Here is a 24,051-nt window from a genome sequence, read left to right as displayed (position 1 = left end):
TACTTGAATAGATTACGTGTTATCGGATGGGCACGTTAAACTGTCGGTCCCGGCTGAAGTATGACAGTCGTAAGGCCCATTGACGGCTTAAATTATATATTCAGGTGGTGGGACCTTCCCGCAAGGGACTCCTCACCAACAAAAGCCATACGAATTTTACTTTTTACTTGAATAGATATAACAAATGCAATGTTTTGAAAAATAATTGATATTTTTTAATTCATCCCCCTAAATGAGCGTCGGATTCTCTTGAAATGTTGAAATCTATCACCGAAAATGATTTTTCAATCTTTACAGCATGTTCATTGTGTTTTTTAGACTATTGATGGAATGTCATTTTTCTTTAATGTAAAGGCTACCACTTTAATTTTATTAATGTTATATATTCCTTGTGTGTTATATATATTCCTTAATATTTACGTTGAATCAGATTTAAATAAACTGTGAGAAACAACTGAATATAACAGAGGAAGAGAGATAAACACGTGAGAGAGTGTGGGAGTGAGAGAGATACAAAACTGAGGAGAGAAGAGAGTGGAAGAGGAATAGGGTGACATTAGTGAGAACAATCCTAACCTAAAAACATTGAAATCAGATTCAAACAAGTGATGAGGAACAATTGATAAAAAGATAACAGGGGAGAGGAATATAAGAAGATGAGTAATTCTTTCTAACTTCAACCGTTTCTCACTGTTTCTCTCTTTTTGGTAGAAAGTTAGTGGGGAGGATATTTTTAATATTCTTCCCGAAGAATGGACATTGATATGTCCAAAGCTCCGCCAATTTATGTAGATGCATAACAATATAATTATTATCTATAGTTATTATATTACAAATTGCTTTTCCATATCATATACAGTTCAATAATTATTTTCTTAGTCTATATCATGTAAATTCATCTATAATTTTGCTGTATTGTAAACTATTGTATATAAGTGTATAAGACAGTATATATTGTAATCTACATAAATAAAGTACTCAATCAATCAATCAATCACCCCGTTCTTTCTCTTTTACTCCATCAAACTCTCACTCTCGTTTGTTCCTTGTTCTTTCTACTACAATTGAATATAAGAAACACATTAATTTCATGTCTATAATGTCATGTTTTTATTTAGTTACTTATTTTTTTTTGAATTTGTTTTCAGCTACGTGTTTCGACTAAGTTGTACGAGGCTAGGTCAATGGGCGATCGGCTATGTGACAGCGGATGGAGAAATCCTACAAACTATACCTCAGAACAAATCACTATGTCAAGCCTTACTAGACGGGTGCAGAGAAGGATTGTAAGTGTCTATTTATCCATTCATCAGAATCAATAAATTTTAATTTTCGCTTTTTTCTACAACAGGCTTTAGCTCAAATAATCCAAAATATTGGGGCACCGAGCTTAGCTCTTTTATTTATTGATAAACAGAACACAATTCTCTAAAATGATCGTGTTTAAATTTCACAGCTGGCTATACGTCATCTTATGAATTTCGGGGATGCGATATTTTAATTTTTCACCTACTCACTCGCTCACTCACTTTTTTACTATCCACAGACGAAAAAAGTCTCAGTTGTTTCACCCAAGGATGAATTATCCTTTTAATGTCGTTCAGCGAGTTTTCCCAAGGATGAGACCTAGTGCAATCGATTTTTTATATCATAAACCTACTATGTTCCAAATTTCGTGAAAGTCGTTGGAGCCGTTTTCGAGATCCGTTGAACATGAATAACCAGATATAAAAATAACCAGATATATAAATACAGAAATTGCTCGCTTAATATAATAGGATATAGGATACAGTTTATAAGTTAGAGCTAACCATGAACTATGTTCTAGCACGAATAATCCAAATATAGGATACAGTTTATAAGTTTGAGCTAACCATGAACTATGTATCACCAAATAACAAAGGCAAGAGCTTTATGAACCCTGATATTAATTGATTTGTATTTGACTTCTCATATTGCCAGTGTGTAGCAGATGTGGTTGTGAGTATTTTCAGCCTACCGGATACTACTATTTATCTATATGGGTGTCACCCTCAAAATGTGTATAATACTAAAGAAGATTCAAATTGAATGCGTCACTGAGCTATTGAAAAAAACTATCTCTGAACTAGATTTTCTCAGTTGTTGTTTCTATTTTCTGTGTCAAAATCCGTGTGATATTTAGAGCTATAACATTTACAATTCACATTTACATTTACATTTTTACAGCTAGAACTTGCATTTACAATTCACATTTACATATATGGAGCAGACGAAAACTTGATATAAAATGAAAATTCTCTCTTGGTACACGGTAAATTTTCTCTCAGCGTTTTAAAGAATGATCAATAATCATCCGTTGTTATGTTGTTGTTTAAATTCTCTTTCTTTCTCTCAATTTTGTTAGTCTTCTACAAGCAATATTTTTCCAGAATTTGTCAATAATCAATGTTTATTTCTCTTTCCAACATGGAAGCTTAGTGAAGGCTTATTGAGTATCCAATTCAATTTAGTCTTCACCTCGATTTTTATTTTAATAAATCTCATGTAAGAATATATTTCGTGGTATTGTAAATAATTGAATCATAAATAATAGATAATATTATAAATAATAGATTTCAAGTATGGCAATAAATACACTACTTGTATATATTATAGCGTAATTTTGTAATTGAAATATAAATATTAATAAGCTGTTTGTAAGTCGGAACAGGCATTAACCTAATCCTTGTACGTAAGATGATGATGATGATGATGATAGATTTCAACCCTAAATTGTTCATCAATACTCTTGAAATATTCAAACACAAACATTGAGTACACTCGAAAATCACTGACAGTCAATAGGTTGATATAATATTCAAATTGACTAGATTTATAATCTCATTCGTATTTTCATAAAACTTGCAAAGTTACTGAAAGAAACAAATAGATTATTCTCACTCTTCATAACAAATATTTTGTTTCATACCCTGTTGCATGTATAGACTATAACTTTCCTTGGCATATATCAAACATTGATGCACATAAAGGAAGAGGGAAGTAGCCAAATCAAATCAAATAGCTCTTTATTCACAAAAAAAACATAATACAAATTTATAAAATTCATTTAAACATTTAACAGTGAATACTCTCCACAAATACTGAGTCTGTGAGTGGTGAGTGGGCTCTTTCATTGAGATTATGTTCTCATGCTTTGTACATATTATAACTAAAACTATTATAATTGAATTTATTAACATTCTTCAGCAAATGAAAGAAAATAAATTGCACACAATAAAATTCCATAGTTATTATTAGTATATACAGACATTTATATATATATAAATAGTAGCTTAAAGGCTATAGTGCTCATTAGAAATGGCGAATTCACTATGAGTAAAACTATTATAATTGAATTTATTAGCATTCTTCAGCAAATCAAAGAAAATAAATTGCACACAATAAAATTCCATATTTATTATTAGTATATACAGACATATATATAAATAGTAGCTTAAAGGCTTTAGTACTCATTAGAAATGGCGAATTCACTATGAGTTCAAGTTCTATATGTATAGGCGGATTGATTCAGATGCTCTGCAGTATCCCTGCCAATTTCTATCAGGCATCTACTCAAATGTTGCTTGTAGGTGTTAATACTGAAATTTTTCGACTGTTTTAAATGATTGGGATTTGTTCTTAGAACCGTGAAGAAATTGCTGGATGCAGGAACGCTTAGAAGTGTTTATTTTGCTGTGTTCCATTCTCTTCTTTCATACGGTGTTATATTTTGGGGCAATTCAACTCATGCAATACATATATTTAGGATTCAAAAGTGGGCAGTTAGAGTGATGGTGGGTGAATCTATTAGAGCAAGTTGTAGAGATTATTTCAAAGAGTTAAAGATTCTTCCACTACCAGGTGTATATATTTTAGAGGCTCTTTGTTTTATTGATAGGAATAAAGATAGGTTCAATACAGGAGAGTTGTTCCACTCATACAATACCAGATATAGACAAAACCTCAGAGACGACATTCATCGAACTGGTATGTATGAGAGGGGGGTAAAGAGTGCAGGAATTCGGCGTTATAATTCATTGCCAACACGCATAAAATCTCTTACAGGTGAAAAGTTCAGAATTAAGGTGAGGGAGGAGTTGTTGCAGGTTTGTCCTTATTCCAGTGAGGAATTCTTTTTGCATTATAGAATGCAAAGATTGACGACTTGGATTATAATTGACAAATCCTTATACCCCTTTCATAGGCGGTCAGTGGGATGAAAAAAAAAATGAAATGAAATGAAATGAAACGTTTCTAAACAATATATTTATGACAAATGTATTTACTATTATTTTTTAAGCAGTTAAGTAGGAGTCGGGGATGGGCGATACCAAAACTAAAGTTAACTAGATTTCTTATATTATGAGTATGAAGTAAATTAAAAGTTGAAAATGAAGTGTTTGTTGTAGTATATGTAATTCATTAAAACCCGCATGTAAAGCTGTCTAATATTAAAAACTTGAAACTCTTGGTAAACAAGATTAGATTGGTAGCGATCGTCTCGCCTGAGACATGTGTTGATGACTGCTCGCTGTGCCAACCGGCTCCAAGGCAAACGAGGAGGATCCACCCCAAGCTAAAGTAAAGTTGTAAGTGAGGAAGTGCACATAAATGAGGGAATTTACTATAGTGCGAGATAAATTACTTTTAACATGAAGAGGAGAAACCCATTTCTCCCTCCACAGTTTGTAGCGTAGACACAGACGGACATCCTGCGCACAATTGGATGCGCCGTGTCATTTTGCTTCATGTTCTTGTGATGAAAACATCTCTGTGACATACACAAACCAATTAAATATACCTGCTGACCAGTACACTACATCTTGGAACATTGCCAGCAATTATAGATGGAGGGGAGTGTTGCCGCGTCGCGTTACAAGGCTCTCTCACTCAAACACAAAAAGAAGGAGAATGCTGCTAGGTAGTGTGAGTGATTAGTGGAGGATAGAACATCGGACCTCTCCGTCTTCGAGAAAGAGCCGTGTTAAAAGTAATTTATCTCGCACTTTAGCATTGGTTTCAAACACTCTAAAATTATCTGTATGAGATAGGCTACAAATTAATCAATACTGATTCAAAGTGGGTCACACTGTAGTACTTGTTGTGATTTGTGAGTGAGAGATATGTCAGTGCAGTTGGTTGGTTGCAGCTACCTGTACCCCGGACGGAAGAAACGTGAATCCGGATTTGTCGTACGCGGTGCAGCCGACACCCGAGGACCACATCAAGGTGACCCAGGAGCAGTATGAGTTGTACTGTGAGATGGGCAGCACCTTCCAGCTGTGCAAGATCTGCGCCGAAAACGACAAGGACATCCGAATCGAGCCGTGCGGCCATCTGCTCTGCACCCCGTGTCTCACCTCCTGGCAGGTAGCAGTACTTTTACTCCAATTCTCAAACCATTTTTAATTATGTTTCCATTCCATTTTATTTTATTTTAATATACTGTGTCCGTCACAGCTTGTCATTCGTGAACGAACGTCTACAATTAATGTAATACACTGCACTATTTAAGGGTGTGATCACATTGGATGTGTATATGTGATAAATGGATGGATAGATAGATATATATATATACAGAGTGAGTCATATGGGTGAGTGTATGGGAACCCTTCAATAAATTGTAGACTATTGTAGATATAATACTGTAACTTTCAGGATAAGTTATTGGTCAAATACTCTACCTTTTGACTTACAACTGAATTTCAACTTCTCATAAGGAAGGGGGTGACGTAGGGGTTGTAACTAGAATATTTTAAATGTAAACACTCATTGTGTGGTACATCATTTTTAAAACAAGAAAGATGGCATCGACAAAAATGTTCTATGATACGTGTATCCAAAATGGCGGCTGATTGAAGTTTTAGTTTTTAAAGAAATGAGGGGTTGTAACTCAAATATTTTGAACGTAAACGCCCATTATGTGTTATATCATTTTAAAGGCCTTTTCAAAACAAGAAATATGTAACATCAATTTTAATGTTATTTGACACTTGTATCCAAAATGGCGGCTGATTGAAGTTTTAGTTTTTAAATAAGTAATTGATAAAGTTCAATCAGCCGCCATTTTGTAGAAAAGTATCAAAGAACATTTCTATTGATGTCATCTTTCTCTTTTAGAAAAAGCCTTCAAAATGATGTATCACACAATGGGTGTTTACATTCAAAATATTTGAGTTACAACCCCTCATTTCTTTATAAACCAAAACACCAATCAACCACCATTTTGGATGAAAGTATCATAGAACATTCTAATTGATTTCATCTTCCTTGTTTTCAAAAAGGCCTTTAAAATAATCTACCACACAATGGGTGTTTACATATAAAATATTCGAGTTACAACCTCTAAGGCGGGATGCTCACCGGAGAAACGCATTTCGTGAAGCCCTCTTTCATGAAACTTGTTTCATGCAATCCGTTTCACTCGCGCATGCATACAAAAGAAACGTTCCCTGCTTAATCTTATCAGTCGATTGCGAGCAACTTTCGTTCCACGTTTCCTGAAACTTTTTTCACGAAACGCGTTTCTCCGGTGTGCATCCCGCCTTAGTCATTGTCAAATTCACGTTTGTATTTAATTTCGCAAAACTAGAAAATTGAACACAAATGAAATAAAGAGAAGATAGTGTAAAGTTTCAGCTATTTTGAATTATTTAGGAATGTTTCATTTCGTCGAGGAAAAACGTTTCCAATTAAAGTTTCCTGAAACTTTTTTCATGAAACGCGTTTCTCCGGTGTGCATCCCGCCTAAGTTACCGCCTTATGAGGGGTTGAAATCAGTTGTACGTCAAAAGGTAGAGTATTTGACCAATAACTTATCCTGAAAGTTGCAGTAGTATATCTACAAAAGTCTCCAATTTATTGAAGGGTTCCTATACATATGACTCACTCTGTATAATATCCTTAACTATTATATTTCCTTTATTGTACAGTGTGTTTTAGAAGTAGGGTCGAACATTTTAGGGTATTGTTCCTGGATGATAGGAGACTACAAATGTCGTATTTGGATTGTCCGAAACTCTGAGATTATCCTTATAGCTGCCATTTTGTTTTTTTCACTTAGGAATTTTTATCTCAAGAAAGAAATGTTGTATTGATATGAAATTTGGCATGAATAATTTATGCTATAAAGACTCAACTTTAAAAAATAAAATGAAAAATTTTCGATGTAAATTTTCAAAATGGCGGCTATTTTAAATGTTTGATGGCAAATTCCACGAAAACCGTTCACTTAACAGAAAATTTACAAAGACAAAAAAAGTTAGCAAACTTTATCAAGATTTCATGGATACCTTATTTATTAAGATTGGTCACAGAATAACAGAAATTAATTCTTTTAGTACTGCATGCATGATCACTTGTCACCATTTAAACATCAATATTAAATTTTCAATCCCAATTGTATTTAAGATGAAGCTTTGAAACTCGGTATGGCTCCATATGGCCATCCAGCTGATTTTACAATGTTTTTCAGATGATCTTGTTTGTTGATGGTTATGCATGCAGTACGAAAAGAATTAATTTCTTTGTTATTCTGTGACCAATCTTAATAAATAAGGTATCCTTGAAATCTTGATAAAATTTGCTAATTTTTCTGGTCTCTTGTGATTTTTTGTAAAGTGAACGGTTTTCGTGACATTTGCAATCAAAAATTTAAAATGGCCGCCATTTTGAAAATTCACATCAAAATTTTTTTATTTTATTTTTTAAAATCGAGTATCTTTATAGCATAAATATTCATGCCAAATTTCAGATCAATACAACATTTCGTTCTTGAGATGAAAATTCCAAAATGGAAAAACAAAATGGCAGCTATAAGGATAATCTCAGAGGTTTGGACACTTCTAATACAACATTTGTAGTCTCCTTTCATCCAGGAACAATACCCTAGAAAGTTCGACACTACTTCTGAAACACCCTGTATATTATAGATGCTCATACATTTTTTATCATGTTCTGACTAGTAAATAATCTTGAATAGTTGAATTTGGAACAATTACATGTTACAAAAAACCTGATTTATGTTAGCGTTAACAACTTAGTTGATGGTTAGTTTGAAGTTGGAGTGTTTTGGTGATTGATTAATGTGGGAACTGGTGGGTGGTGCGTTGCAGGACTCGGAAGGGCAGGGCTGTCCGTTCTGTCGGGCAGAGATCAAAGGCACGGAGCAGATAGTGGTGGACCCGTTCGACCCCAAACGCCAACACAAGGCCGGGTCGCAGGCCGCAGCCGCACTGCTCGCCGCCGCGTCCGCATCCGACTGCGACATTGACGACGAAGAGGTAGTCACTGTAGTCGACACTTAGCCAGCTTCTATCTCCTTCTTACCCTTATCCGCTGCGACCCTGTTGTCGGTTCTCTCCCTCTATTTACCACCTCTGTTTTGCGTGCGCTCACCCATAGTGTTGTCTCTCTCTCTCTCACCAGTTCGCACTCAGCATGAACAGCCACTAATTTATTACATTCAACGCATGGTTGTACGTGCCGCTATGTCATGTCTTCTCTGTGTCATGGTTTTTTTTTGCTTTCATTTAACCCCATCGACAGTTTTTCGGTTTTTTGAAAAATATATTGCATCTTTAGCGGAAGGTTCACGATTCACATTATAGGAACTACTTGAAAACATAAACTAACTCAAAATTTAATTAAATTCTAGTAGAAAGACAGATTTGACGAATACTTTTTTCACAAAAGCAAATTAGTTTAGTTTATTCAAATCCATCATCTTTTTCGGAAGTTTACTATCGTAGCTTAGTTCATTCTCTTCCATTCCCGTAGTAGTATCTCATTCATTAGAGGTTAATTCTCAAACTATAAAAGAAATGGAGGAAGTTTTGGTCAATAGCCAGTTTCTTCTCTTTTGAATCTTGTAATTTTTTGCTTAGTTGAAAATCAAATTTGTAAAAATCATCGGTTTGTGAAAGTGAAAGGAAAAATATACGAATTTTTTGCCGGAAAAATTTCGTTTACAATAGAGACTGACTATTCCTCGGTAGTATTTCATTATAAATGAAATAATCAAAAAATAAATTTCATTAGAAGGATGAATTCTCTCGGATTGGCAACGTATTATGAATCTAACTTATGTGGAAGAGTATGATAGAGAAGAATGATAGCAGTGAATCTAATTTGATATATTTATTCATTAATTGTACAATATACGATATAATTTGATGGTAGAGAAGACTGGTATCAGCTGAGAAGTCAGAACTGGAGGGCTGAATTCTTGTTCAACTGAGTATTCATAAGACTATTGACAAAGTTGAATCAGTAGGCACCGTTATTGTATAAACTACTTGACTTGAACCCAAACACTAGCGGTTTTTAATTGTCAAGACAATTTATGGGATTTTCCAATAGAGCTATTTCAAGGATTAGCATATACAATGAATAACAAACGTTAACCATGTTGAAAGGCAGTTAATTGAAATATTTTGAAGGTTTCAATGTAGTGAGTTTGCGTGTGGGCAAAACTGGTTGACAAATGATCGCTTAATTTAATCATGCTAATTAGAAAATTAATTTTCCGATTAGGTTTCAAATGAGTTGCGTTGTTGGGTGGGAAAAACTGGTTGACAAAAGCTTAATTCAATCATGCTAATTGGACAATTAATTGAATCGTTTCAATTATGATAGTTTGTGTAAGAATTAAGCTTATAGGCTACAATAATGTTAATGGTTTTCATTCAATTCGGGTAATTTGACAATTGGTTGTAATTTTTCGATCAGGCTATTTAGCTGTGTAGGATACAAGAATTGAATGTATCATAACTGAAGTTTACAATATAAGAGCACTAACTCCACTGACGCGATTCGACAAAATTGATTGCAATATCTTGATTAGGCTCAAATCGAATCAAAATCTTTTATTGTCATTACAAGTGCTTGAGTCATTGAAAGTGCTAGTGGGAAGGGTGTAAGAGTTGCACGTACAAACAGCCATATCTGACAGAATGAAAACTCTCATTTAACTCATAACTCATCACTTACTAACGACAATTAGTTTTCGATGGACTACAATGAATTGAGATGGAAATTATAAACACCAACATTCTATGAAAAACTACTACTAAACGATGATGGAAAGGATACATTGAAACAGTAGATGTTGATTGAATTATAAATTTGTTTTAATCCCGATAGATTATTATTATTCAATTTGTATATAACTAGGTTACGCTTGTCTGTCAAATCAAAGTAAATCCCTAGCATCTGCTCTGCAAACTGAGTTCAGTTTTAAGAAATTCTTTCCTTAAATTTTAACTATTATTCCACTTGTTTTTAGTTTGTTTTAGCTTACATGTGAACGTTTATTCAGGATTGTCATCAAATAGATATTACGAATTTAATTTGTATATACCCAGGTTACGCTTGTCTGCCAAATCAAAGTAAATCCCCAGCATCTGCTCTGCAAACTGAGTTCAGTTTTTAGAAATTCTTCCCTTAATTTTTAACTATTATTTCACATGTTTTTAGTTTGTTGTAGCTTACATATAAACGTTTATTCAGGATTTTTATCAAATAGATATTACGAATGGTAGTTAATAAAATAAAATTATCTTGTTTGTGTATTGTCACTTTCAGATTGGGAATGAGAATGTAATACTTTGAAATAACGTGTTGGGTCGACAAATAAAAATCATTAATTTATAACGGTATATTGAAGATCAGTGCTACTAAAAAACTAATAAACTTGAATTTAATCAGTAAATATACTAATTAAAATGCTTATAATTTCAAATATTATAATATAAATTGATAACAATAATAGAAAATAATAATGTAAATGATAATTATTGTCTTTCACATCCGAAGAAATAAATTTATTTTCAAATAATCATTGGAAATATCACTTTTATAAATGAAACCAATATATTATTTTCAATATAATGGATAATGAATTTATTCAATGAATTAAATACACATTGAAATATAATTTAATATACACCCAATTAAATATACATCAAAACTTTTGTCTGCGATCAATTACATAATTAATTACATGTTTTCCAGTTTTATCTTTTCACTACAATCTAATAGATAAAAACTTTCAGAGGTGATCTTACCAACAATACATAATAATTCAAAAAAACAATATAATTCACTTAGGTAATCCACTAATTTGTAATACTCAGTTATTAAAAGTATAATAAGTTTTTATTTATTTATCAGTATTTGAAATTCTACTCCAAAATAATTTTCACAACAATCTAATAGATAATAACATTAAAGAGAGGAACATTTTCATTGTCTTACCAACAATGCACAAACAAGATAATTTACTTATGTAAGCAGTTAATTTGTAATACTCAGTTATCAAAAGTATAATACATTTTGATGTATTTATCAGTATTTGAAATTTTACTCCAATATAAACTTGGAGCTCCAATGATTCCACTATTTTTACAATGCAATTCTTACCACTTCATGCAGTCTCTATTATTGATACTTCTTATGAATCATACAGAGCTATTTGCTGTAAAAAAAACAGATCATACTGATTTCTTAGACTAAATGTAGACTCGCTACCAATTCTTCTGTCTGCCAATAAATTCAAACTATCTCGAATTAAAAAGTCTGAAGCAAGTGATATTTTCCTTTTGTTTTGATTCTCTTGCACATAGGAAAAATTTTCACGCCCTCATATTTTTGTAATTCATATCTTTAATTGAACATTTTTTCTGAGATGCTATCATTGAAGATTGACGACCAACATAGATTCCAGTTGTTCTATGAAACTACCAATAAAATTTCAAGACCATTTGCAATTATGTGCCAAATGTTTGATGAATGTTTTTGTTACTCTAAACCCCTCGTGGGTCAACTTGTGATAATTTTTGGAGTACTGCTATAAGGTGGAAGGGAGATTAATTAGGGGAGAACTTACGAATTGTTGTCTATGTGACTTTGTGGCTGATTTCGATGGGAATCATGAGTCATGTAATACCTATTTGAAAATTTTTAATAGAAGTAGTTGAATCGAATCAAATCAAATAATATTTTTTATAGTTTTATAGTTAAGTGTTTGCATAAAATTATTCGTGATCCATATAATATTAGAGCATGGATGTAGAATGAAGATATCAATATTCTTGTTATAGAGAATAACTAGATAAGATAAGATTTAGAGAGTGTATGATGTTATGTGATATAATTTTTGAAGGAAATAATTGTGGACAAACTCAAAACCCGCTTGATAAGGAAGTAGAATGTTTAACCACAGCAACACTATCTGGGAAGGAAATAGTTGGTTTCACGGTAGGAAATTCTGTGCGTTAGAAACCGACTAGCATAATATTATAGAGTTTGATCCTGTCAGGATTTTGACATTTGCTGAGAAAGATATAATTAACATTACTTACCCAATTTCTGTGGTTTTTTATTTACCTCAATAAAATTCAATTTTGAAATTTGCTGAGAAAGATATAATTAATATCACTTACCCGTAATGTCAGTTGTTTTTCACCTCAATAAAATTCAATTTAAGACAATTCCTAGGTCCTCAACATTTTATTATAATTCATTTATTTCATTAACAATTACAAATCATTATAACAATATAATGTGATTGGGAGAAGATAACAGGCATAGCCCGAAACTGTCTTTCTCCCAAATTTTGTAATTATTTATTTCTGTATCAATTTTGTATTTGAAACAAAGTTTTGGGCTATTTGAGAAGATTATTGTCATGAAAAAGAACATATTTCTCTATTGTTGAATTCCATCAGGGCTTTGGTTGAATACACTCTCCCAATTCAACTACTTATATCAACTTTGCATCTACTTATCAATTTTACATCGCTATTTATGTGCAATATTCAATCATTCTTCCTCAATTCAATTAATCTATGATAGATAATTTGATAAATCACATCATATTTCAAAGTATATGCATTCGTTTGTCACACTGTATGTAACTCGAGTATTAGACTTCTCATGTCTAGTTTCCAAAACAAATTTCATTCAATATATTTTTGTCACACAGTATGTAAACCTTGTAATAGGCTTCTCATGTATAATTTCTAAAACGAATTTCATATAATATATTTTTGTCACACAGTGTGTATTCCAGGTGTTAGGCTTCTCATGTATTTTTTCGAAACAAATTTCATATAATATATTAATTGACTGGAACATAATATTATTGAACGACAACTGACAAAGAGATGTATCTTTGGATTAAAGTAATAATTTGCTTTCCACTTTCAAAACAATGATTTCGAGATCTGATGTGATTCAGAGTGTTTATTATTGGTAGATTCTTATTCATTTATTTCTTATCGAATGGATGACTCAGTGCCGGTTGCACAAAAACCGGTTAAATTTTAATCGTGATTAATTCCACGAGAACCAATCAGAGAAGCCTTCTCTGATTGGATGCCGTGAAATTAATCACAGTTAAAATTCAACCGGCTTTTGTGCAACCGGGCCTTAATGTGTAAAGAAGAACTTGGAATTTAGTTAATTTTTAAGTTGATAAATATATATTTCTTCCAAATTAGTATCAGTTTTTGAAAGGAAAGTAGAGTATAGAATTGTGTATATTAAACTATTGATTATTCAGTTATCAAATAATAGTGTGCGATTGATCCTAATTATAATGCAATCATTTCAGATTTCTTCCATTGTAATTAGTTTATTAGTTGATAAGAAAGAACCAAATAATTCAGTCATATTGCAATACTACAAATAGTTTGTTAAATTATTATATTATGTGAAATATGAAGATGATTGGAAGGATCTTCCATTAGCTTCCGTTAGTTTTATGTCAATATCCAGCATGCTTTTTTTCGATGTTCTGATGAGGCGCTACCTGCTTTGTGCTGACGATCAAACCACTATTTTTGTACTTATACTAGTTTTTACAAATCTTCAGTGGCATTTTATGTTTTGCTACATTTGTTTTTACTTATATATCACAATTTTATGGATCACCTTCTAATCATTTCATATTTTTGCTTGTATCATCTTCCAGTTTTTACTTATTCTGTTATGACTTGTTTTATAATAATTGTTTGTGAATAAATGTTTGATTTACAATAATCGATGAATGCTTCTTTTGTTCCTCTGCTTGCAATTCCAAGCATTTCGCTGTAAATAACTATGCATAGTTCGCTAATCGTTTACCGTATTTTGAAATTCATTTTTTGTTTTTACGGAACTTGTGCGTTATCATCTAAATGTTGCATCACTTCAGAGATGTTTGAACATTCATATTTCTGACTGTACTTCAAATTAAAAACCAGTATTATAATTAATTATTTAACACCAAGATTTGATAAATTATCATCTAAATGTTGCATCACTTCAGAGATGTTTGAAAATTCATATTTCTGACAGTACTTCAAATAAAAAACCAGTATAATAATTATTTAACACCAAGATTTGATAAATTAATTATCAGTAAAACGTCCACAATTCGAATATTTGTCTATGCCTTCCCTCTGTTACATACGGTGTGATTAATCTATTGCCATTTCGAATTTTTTCCAAATCCTAGATTTCGAATTATAGGGTTTCTCTGTATTTTAATCATACTATTCGTTTGGAAAAATATTAGGAAAATGATGGAAACATTTCAATTTTTAGAAAACATGAATCTCAAAGAAATATATATTTTAGAGTAATTGGAATAGTGAATACTGAAGATACAACATTGAAAGTTTTCATAATAGAAAATAGTTACTCATTTCAGTTGAAGTTGAGAAAATCATGAATTCGAATCTAGTTCTGTAGATAACACAATTTTTTTCATTGAATGATGATATGTTATCATTCCAAGCTCATACTCTCAAATCTGAAATCAACAACATTAGAGGGTGATAATATTAACTACCATTCACTAAATAGAGAGCTATGTTATTATAAAAGTGTTTTAACCAGATCACTCCCGTGTTATCGGATGGGCACGTTAAACTGTCGGTCCCGGCTGAAGTATGACAGTCGTAAGGCCCATTGACGGCTTAAATTATATATTCAGGCGGTGGGACCTTCCCGCAAGGGACTCTCCCCACCAACAAAAGCCAAACGAATTTACTTTTTACTTTTTTTTATCATAAAAGGGTTCAAAGTGATTGGAATAATGACATCGACATTATTATTATTTTTTATTGTAATTATTAATTTTCCATCTTACTACTTGAACCATCTAAGCTAGTGGCTATTTGGCTAATGGGATGTTGATAACCTTATATTTGAATACTTATTGATGGAAGGAATATCAAAAGTATGGCCAACACACTATTGATATAATAATCAACCTATTTGAAAAAAGATTGATACTAACAGCTTTACAGAATTCAAGTTTGTGGAAAAGTTTTAGAATTAACAATCATCCTCTATATTTTTATCAAATGAATTCATGTTCTAATATTATTACTCGAAGCATCAAATCAAAAAGAGGGGAAAAAGTCTCACTCAGTTGAGCCAAGAACAATTTTGATAATTCACAATCTCAGTGCGATTTATAGGACTTCTCAATAATTAATTTAGAAATCTCATCGCAAAGTTTAACTAGATTTTCAACTTCATCCAATCTTTAATAGGTATCCACCGATCGCGCAACATTAACATTTTTCTTGCACTGAGTTTGGAATGGTTTGCATTGCTGGAATAACATCACCGTATTTCATCGACTGCATGCTGCCTGGCTGAGTCATGTTTTCCCTCATTGATTCATTTAAGCTAGAATTCATTTAAGCTATACTGGTTTAGGTTAAGTGCCATGGACTCGATGTACCGATTTTTAAAATTTAGAAGAAAGAATTATTGATCATCATAATGCATTAATTATGTCAACATACTAATTACCGTAGAGGTCAAAAGCACTGGTTGATTCATTTAAGCTATACTGGTTTAGGGAGTGCCATGGACTCGATGTACTGATTTTTAAAATTAGAAGAAAGAATTATTGATCATCATAATGCATTAATTATGTCAACCTACTAATTACCGTAGAGGTCAAAAGCACTGGTTGATTCATTTAAGCTAGAATTCATTTAAGCTATACTGGTTTAGGAAGTGCCATGGACTCGATGTACTGATTTTTAAAATTTAGAAGAAAGAATTATCGATCATCATAATGAATTTATTATGTCAACCTACTAATTACCGTAGAGGTCAAAAACCAGTGCGGAAGAGGCAACAGAGTGTACTAAACACATTTTAATAATGTCCGCTCAGTTTTCACATGTTCTTGAGAACAAAAACTGGTTCTATGTTGATTGTATTCCTTTAAAAAGTGGTTACAATCGGATACTGTTGGTTTTTTTATATGATATGCTTTCTAGATAATATCAAGCTCTCAATTCTGAGGATTTATTTTCAAAAATAAGAATCGAGAATGGTATCGTGAAGATATTGAGCTTCAAATTTGTTTTTATGTTGTCTCATCCTGTTGATATAAAATATATCTAAATCTTATATTTATATATGTTTTTTACCCAGGAACAATGCTAATAATTATTTGGCTATTGCTTTTCTATTGATCAACCTATGTTGATTATAATATATATTATATTTTTGAAAATCAACAGTTCTAGAGTTACACAACCTATTTTAAAAACTTCAGTTGGTCATCGTTTTGATCAAATTATATTTTTGATAGATCCTATCACTTCTAAAAATTGGTACAAATTATAAAGCTCAATGGAAGACTCGTAATTCATTGAAGACTGTTTTTCTATAAAAAAGAGTGCTGGGAGTAGCTGCAAAAAATGTTTGAAGTTTCTGAAAAAATAGGAAATTATAATAAAAAAACATCAAATGTACTAGCTAGGTTAAAAACAGCAAATGTTTGGTACTAGCTAGGTTAAAAACATCAAATGTACTAGCTAGGTTAAAAACAGCAAATGTTTGGTACTAGCTAGGTTAAAAACATCAAATGTACTAGCTAGGTTAAAAACAGCAAATGTTTGGTACTAGCTAGTCCCACATTATTCAAGACATTCAGACTACTCGGTTATACATTTTCCATAATTTTTATGACTTATTTTCTCACCTATGTACTAAATTTATATAATAATGTGTTTTGTTACTTGAAAGTAGAAATTATTCGTGCACTTCATCATGGTGTTTTGGCCTCACCAAAATTGAAGAATCCCAAATGGTAGAATTGAAACTTGTACTTTCCCAAATGGTCGATTCCCAAATCTATATATATAAAAGCGAAATGGCACTCACTCACTGACTGACTGACTGACTCACTCACTCAATCACTCACTCACTCACTCGCATAACTAAAAATCTACCGGACCAAAAACGTTCAAATTTGGTAGGTATGTTCAGTTGGCCCTTTAGAGGCGCACTAAGAAATCTTTTGGCGATATTTTAACTCTAAGGGTGGTTTTTAAGGGTTTAAAGTTCGTCTTTTAGCATGTATATTCTTCTTTTCCCAATCTCTTAATTATAATTGAAATTTCCATATCATATGTTACTATAGAACTATAATCTAGATAGAATACCTCTTCGAAACAGTTGTTAACTGGCAACTAAATTAATAATTTTGTCAGGTTGGCATTAAGTTGAGTTGACTTTGTTAGGTTGGCACCAAGTTGAAGATTTAAATGCATTTATCGCGGAAAAATTGATTGGGCACTGCTACTTCAATCCTGGGAATATTATATTACTAGCCGTCAGGCTCGCTTCGATCGCCATATCCGTTTAGCCAGACGTTTCTGGACCCCCGACTGATATTGTCCTAACATATTATGATAAAAATGCTCAAATGAAAAATGCAGGCGAGCGAAGCGAGCCGGCTGATCTCATTCTTGGACGATCCAGTCGGGGGTCCAGGTGTATAATATTTAGACGGCTAGTGTATAATATTTGGAGAAATTATGGTTATTAAAGTACTATATCAGTACTATTCTGGCGGTCATTTATTTATTTAATAATTCAGAATTACACAATTTTAATTGGGCGGTCAGCCCAATTTATCAAGTACAATAATTATTGAGTTAGTACAAATTATATTAGTAATTTATTAATATTTATTGACTCAGTCTTGAGATTCCAACTCACCATGGCGAAGCAAATGTCACTGAGCAGTTTAAATTAATTTTCCACGTTCAAGTTTCAAAATAATGTTTCATTTTCTAAAGTAGAGCATCAAGAACACTACAAAATAACATTATAACAAATCGGTCAATTTTATTTTTGGTTCGTTCTTGGATCGAAGACTGCGACCGAAACACTCATGATAATCTGGTGATCATCAATGTTGATGATAGTTTCATTGTTAAGTCCTAGGTTACACATCTTCAAGTCTTGACTCTGACAGATTAATATTCTAAAGCTGCGTTTACACCAAAGTTATCAACCAAATGTTTATTTCGCCGTCCTTATAGATTCTATTAGACTGAACATTACTTATCATACACATGATGAACATATGTGTTTGTCAAGTTCCGTTCAATCTAATAGAATCTATAAGGACGGAAAAATAAACATTTTGTTAATAACTTTGGTGTAAACACAGCTTAACTCAATGTAGTGAATGTGATTTGGAGCGAATAGTCAATTTTTCACAGCTTAACTGTGAAACACAGCTTAACTCAATGTAGTGAATGTGATTTGGAGCGAATAGTCAATTTTTTGTTCTGGGCAAATTTTAAATCTTGAAATAATGCTATGCGAAATAAAATTAATATTTCAAGAATCGAGATCTCAAAAAATTAGCTTCATTTTAAAATGTGGAGAGTAATGAAGGCGTTTGTTTATTGAAATGATGCATCATTTTCTGAGCCTTTTATAATCATACAAAGTATGGTACCTAATCATATTTTGGTCATTCAAAATTTTCGTGAAGAATGTCTTGAAATAATACATTAGAGTGTAGTGTTCAAATAACTTGAACTAAACATGAACATTCTTTACAAATGGTATTGTTTACTGAATGAAACAATGAATTGTCTAGGAAATGCTAAATTGGAACTGTCACACCAGCTGCCTTCAAGCTCTTACGCTGTCTCCACACTCCGAGTCGAGTGATTCACTGGTAGGTTCCATTTTTTCAAATTCTTTCAAAATATAAAATCTTAATGAAATATTTTGTGAATCACAGAGAAAATTATTTCTCACCAAACAAGTTGCACAATCAGACAAAAAAAACAATAATTCTATGTTAAATAAAAAGTCTAGACTTTCTAGACTAAGTCTTTCTCTCTAAGGTCTACACTATAGTGAGATATATAATGGCAGTGTAGGAAGATAGGAGAAAAGGGTTGCCAGATCTCAGCCTTGCCACCCAAACAGCTGATACTGCTATATCTGATGAATTTAACTGTTCATTATTGTTGAAAATGGTTAATCATAATTTATTTGTCAAGAAAATATATTTTTTAAAGATGTAATGATAAATTTTCATAATTGAGATGAAATATTTTGTCAATTAGTTAAATTTCTACATTGTTGATAAACAATGTAGCAACATCGCAATGCGTGAAAGAGATACTGCCATTTGCTTTGTTGAACGATAGACAAGGATAGCAACACCATTGTAAATCACACACTGCTATTATAACGTGGACCTCAATATAGAAAGTTTGTGACAGCTTTGCCCAGACATCAATCACCTCCCAAAAACTTCACCTAATTAATAACTGTTATTCCTATGCGAATCAGAATGTTTCTTCAAAAAGTTTGGTGGTGTACTATTCTCACTGAGACGTGTAAGGCTCAGTGAGACGTGTACTATTCTCACTGAGACGTGTAATATTTCTGTCACTTCGCCGTTAGATGAATTTCACAAAGGCTCAACTCACACTTACGCGACTCAGGTCGAGAAGAGACTAGACTCTAGTCGAGAGCATGTGTTTTCAAAATGGTGACAGTCGCGGAGACTAGAATCGACTGGTCTGAGTGTCACCATTTGGAAACACATGCTCTCGACTAGAGTCGAGTCTCTTCTCGACCTGAGTCGCGTAAGTGTGAGTTGAGCCTAAGATTATCTTATTATTTCTTTACAAGAGATGTGGCACTAAATACGATACCGTACTTGATTTTAACTCTGCTGTAAACGCGTCTTCAAGGATACACGGAATGCTATTACTTTTGCAGAAGTCGTTTAATATGAAAATATTATAACATAGCCATTTCTCCATATAAAATTCTATTATTTAAAATTTGAATAATATCTATTGAACAGCCACCTCTAACATAGGCCAATACAAAAATTAAAAACATTTAGGGCCGGTTTCCGAGCTCGGGATTTAGCTAAGTCTCAGACTTTAAACAGCTGCAGTCATAAAATTGGCTTTCCAAAACGGGGCGTTGTCGCAGCTTTTATAACAGTAGTCGTAGTTTTTATTTTCTCATTTCTATAATCGGAAACGTTTTTCCTTCACGAAATTAGACATTCCTAAATAATTCAAAATAGCTGAAACTTTACACTATTTTCTCTTTATTTTATTTTGTGTTCAATTTTCTAGTTTTTCGAAATTTAATTCAAACGTGACTTTGACAATGACTACGACTACGCCCCGTTTTGGGAAGCCAATTTTCTGACTCCAGCTGTTTAAAGTCTAGGACTTAGCTAAATCCCAAGCTCGGAAACCGGCCCTAAAAGAGTCAATAACTTGTTTGGCCTATGTAGCCGGGAGACATTGCTGTAACCGGCCTGCAAAATCTGAGCTTCAGATTGAGAGTTCAAATTCGATCAGAGTTGGCTATGATTTTATTGGTCATATTGTATGCATCACTGTTATTGTAGTTTGTCTTGAGAAGTTTACGTTCATGAAATGATGTGATTTTCTCTCTCTCAGGGAGGAAGGAGTCCGATGATTTCCCCGGGCGCCTCACCACAGTTGATCAGGAGGGGCACCGTCCCCCCGCCCCCCTTGCCACCCCGCAGGTCCTCGCCTGTCCTGGGATCATCGACTAATGCAGCAAGGTAATTGACCTGTTTCCAAATTTTATGTTATGGAATCTTTTGATATACTTTTGACTCACTTTCAACGCTGCTAAATTTAACTGTAATGAAGTGTATTTTACAGATTGAAATTGCTGAAATATTGCAATTATTCAAATGCTAACTGAGATTGTCAGTTTGGTGTAAGTGTAAGCATTCCTGACCGGCAATTATGAGGTACTGGGTTCGATTCCCGGGCTGACAAATAGTTTTTGGATAGTAGCGCTCATCGAATTTCCATCTAGCTGTTTACCCTGTTGTCAATAATTGCAGTAGCAGGTGTCTTCGGGGTGAATTACAGCATTTACTTTGGATTTTCGTTTAATAATAAATATTGAAGTGTATTTTCTTGAGTAAATAACTTATACATTGTATACAATAAAAATGAAAAAATCATAGCACACTTCTAGTATTTATTTCAACACAACATGTTTTAAACTCTAGAGTCATTCTCAAGTATAAATGAACAAAATAAAATATATACACACTCTTTTATTTATATTTTGCTGGTTTTTTTTAGTCTTGCAATGAAAATCGCATTCTGTTCTAGAGTTTGGTAGAACTAATAGTAAAATTAAAAATCGTCCATGAACAAGCTCATTTCTATGCAAACACTCAATATTCTCTAGCAATGATATATTCAAATCTATATAATAAGAGATAATCTATATCATAAAACATGTCAACTTGTGGATTGCAAACCGGAAAAACGGGAATGATTTAGATCTCCAAATTTTGCACATAGATTATAAAAATATCAAACTCGTGCACCTCGAAGCCCGAATTTCAATTTTCCTTCTGGATTTTTCAGAATAAATGTTCAAAATTCATTCATGGGACATTATAATTGAAATGTACAAACCAGATGTTAGTATAGAACTATAATCTAGAGAGACTACCTCTTCGAAACAAAATGGTTAAAATTGGTACCTAACTAAATTAATAACCAGTCCAATTTTGTCAGGTTGGCATTAAGTTGAGGAAGCTAAACAAGATTTGAGTTCTGTCACTTTATTATGTTAGTACCAAGTTGAAGAACTTATCTATACTTTAATAAAGAAAAGAACTGGCTTATACACGTACGGGATAGGAGAATTAAGTTTGACGCATCATCACGTCTAAACTACTGGACTTGAATTAACTTTAAATTTTGCATATATAGATTCCTAATTAACCGAGGATGTTTCTAGACCTACGTCAAACACTTCAAGATTAAAATTGATAAATTTGTGAAAGTGTTTACTCACTGTTACTACAAGTGACACAGTTTCGTTCACTATCAGACTACCGTTATTCTTGTAAACACTTTCCACTGCGATTTGTTTTTCAAAAATCGTGTTATTTTCAACAATATTAACAGTAAGAGAAATAAATGGATCAACAACTCTATAATCGAATATTCTTTTAACGAATGTCAAATACTGTATTGGGGAAAGTGTATTGTACCCTATAAGTTTACCTATCATTGTCCACTAGTATTCATTTGTATTTATATTTCCCACCGTATATTAATTTTAATTCTTTAATTTTTATAAGTTTTGGAATTTTGAATTCTCAATTTGTTTTATTTTTACTTTTTACATAAGTATTTTTTATTTTTGAATTAGGTGGTATTTTGTTGTTTGTATTAGTTATTATTGAATAAGTATTATTTTTCTTTCTTCATTTGTATCTGTACAATTTTTGACCGAGCGAAGTGAGGTCTAAGATTCAAGTCGACGGTTTGGCATTTCTCTTAATGTTTATATGTTGCGCATTTACGACGAAACGCGGTAATAGATTTTCATGAAATTTGACAGGTATGTTCCTTTTCAAATTGCGCGTCGACGTATATACAAGGTTTTTGGGAATTTTGCATTAATTTTAAGGATAATATAAAAGGGAAATGGAGCCTCCTTCATACGCCAATATTAGAGTAAAAATCAGACTATAGAATTATTCATCATAAATCAGCTGTCTAGTGGACTATAATACTACCCGTTTAAAAACATCGAACATCTGGAAAATGTATCTTCCCATCAACGTTAGTAGACAGTTGACTATAATACTACCCGTTCAAAAACATCGAACATCTTGAAAATGTATCTTACCATCAACGTTGTAGACAGTTGCAGCCAGACCTGATAACAGCGCTCACACTCACATTCCGGGACGACACGTCACGGTACGATAGGACAGAAAGCTCTATGTTTATATAGGATTTTTCTAGACATTTTAAATTGATAAATTATTTATTAATTTTTGAGAAAACATAACAGGTCAATGTAACTTACTGAGCGAGAGGTTTAATGTTCACAGAACTACTAGTTATTGTCAAGAAGACATATTTGGGTAAACCCGTTGTCTCCATTTTGAATAAATTATATTGTTTATATTTATGTTCATTGATTCAGCTTGACCATAACTTAATAAATTTGTGTTTGTAACTAAAATGTGATTGTTTGTTATTTCAGCTGCAATCAGTTTGACTGTTCCTAAAGAAGATGCCCCACCTCCTCCCAGAAGTACCCAGTCATTACCTGAGAGCATACCTTGCTCAGACCTTGACAGTTCTACTCCAGGTATGTTAATTTTTAACTCTGTATAGTCATGTCATTCTATTGTCTTTTTACTTTCCTTGCCCTATTACCATAGGTAAGGAAAGTATTGCTTTCCAAAAAATTTAAGGTATCCCAATTTCATGTTTTCTATACGTTTCAAGGTACCCTTAATCCAAAAACATGATTTTTGGGTGTTGGTATGTGTGTGTGTGTGTGTGTGTGTCTGTGAACACTATAACTCCATTCCTAATTAACCTATTGATTTGAAATTTTAAACTTAAGGTCCTTTTATCATGAGGATCCGACAATAAGAAATTCAATAAAATTCAAATTCAAAATGGCGGATAATGGCTAAAAAACATGTTTTTCACGGTTTTCTCGAAAACGGCTCTAACGATTTTCTTCAAATTTATACCCTAGATAGCTTTTTATAAGCCTTATCAACTAACATAAGTCTCATTTCTGGGAAAATTGCAGGAGCTCCGTAATATTCCTGAGAAGAATGAATTTTGTTAAATTTCTATCACGATTTTCTCGAAAATGACTTGACCGATTTTTTTAAAATTCATACCCTGTATAGTT

At 32.6% G+C, this 24,051-nt stretch overlaps 1 protein-coding gene across 1 annotated transcript in view; it reads left to right on the top strand.

Annotated features, from left to right (window-relative positions):
- LOC111054292 (E3 ubiquitin-protein ligase CBL-B-B) overlaps positions 1-24,051 on the top strand; it is a 185,658-nt gene that overhangs the window by 140,202 nt on the left and 21,405 nt on the right. The window contains exons 4-10 of the mRNA XM_039425456.1: positions 1,149-1,286; positions 5,157-5,391; positions 8,136-8,303; positions 18,938-19,018; positions 20,784-20,911; positions 22,166-22,227; positions 23,383-23,490. Coding sequence (XP_039281390.1) covers positions 1,149-1,286; positions 5,157-5,391; positions 8,136-8,303; positions 18,938-19,018; positions 20,784-20,911; positions 22,166-22,227; positions 23,383-23,490 — 920 coding nt within the window. The remainder of the gene's footprint in view (positions 1-1,148; positions 1,287-5,156; positions 5,392-8,135; positions 8,304-18,937; positions 19,019-20,783; positions 20,912-22,165; positions 22,228-23,382; positions 23,491-24,051) is intronic.

The sequence above is a fragment of the Nilaparvata lugens genome, chromosome 3 (genome assembly GCF_014356525.2).
Source record: "Nilaparvata lugens isolate BPH chromosome 3, ASM1435652v1, whole genome shotgun sequence".
Taxonomy (NCBI): domain Eukaryota; kingdom Metazoa; phylum Arthropoda; class Insecta; order Hemiptera; family Delphacidae; genus Nilaparvata; species Nilaparvata lugens.
Note: the sequence above shows the minus strand (reverse complement) of the source record. Positions and strands in the feature narration are given on the sequence as shown.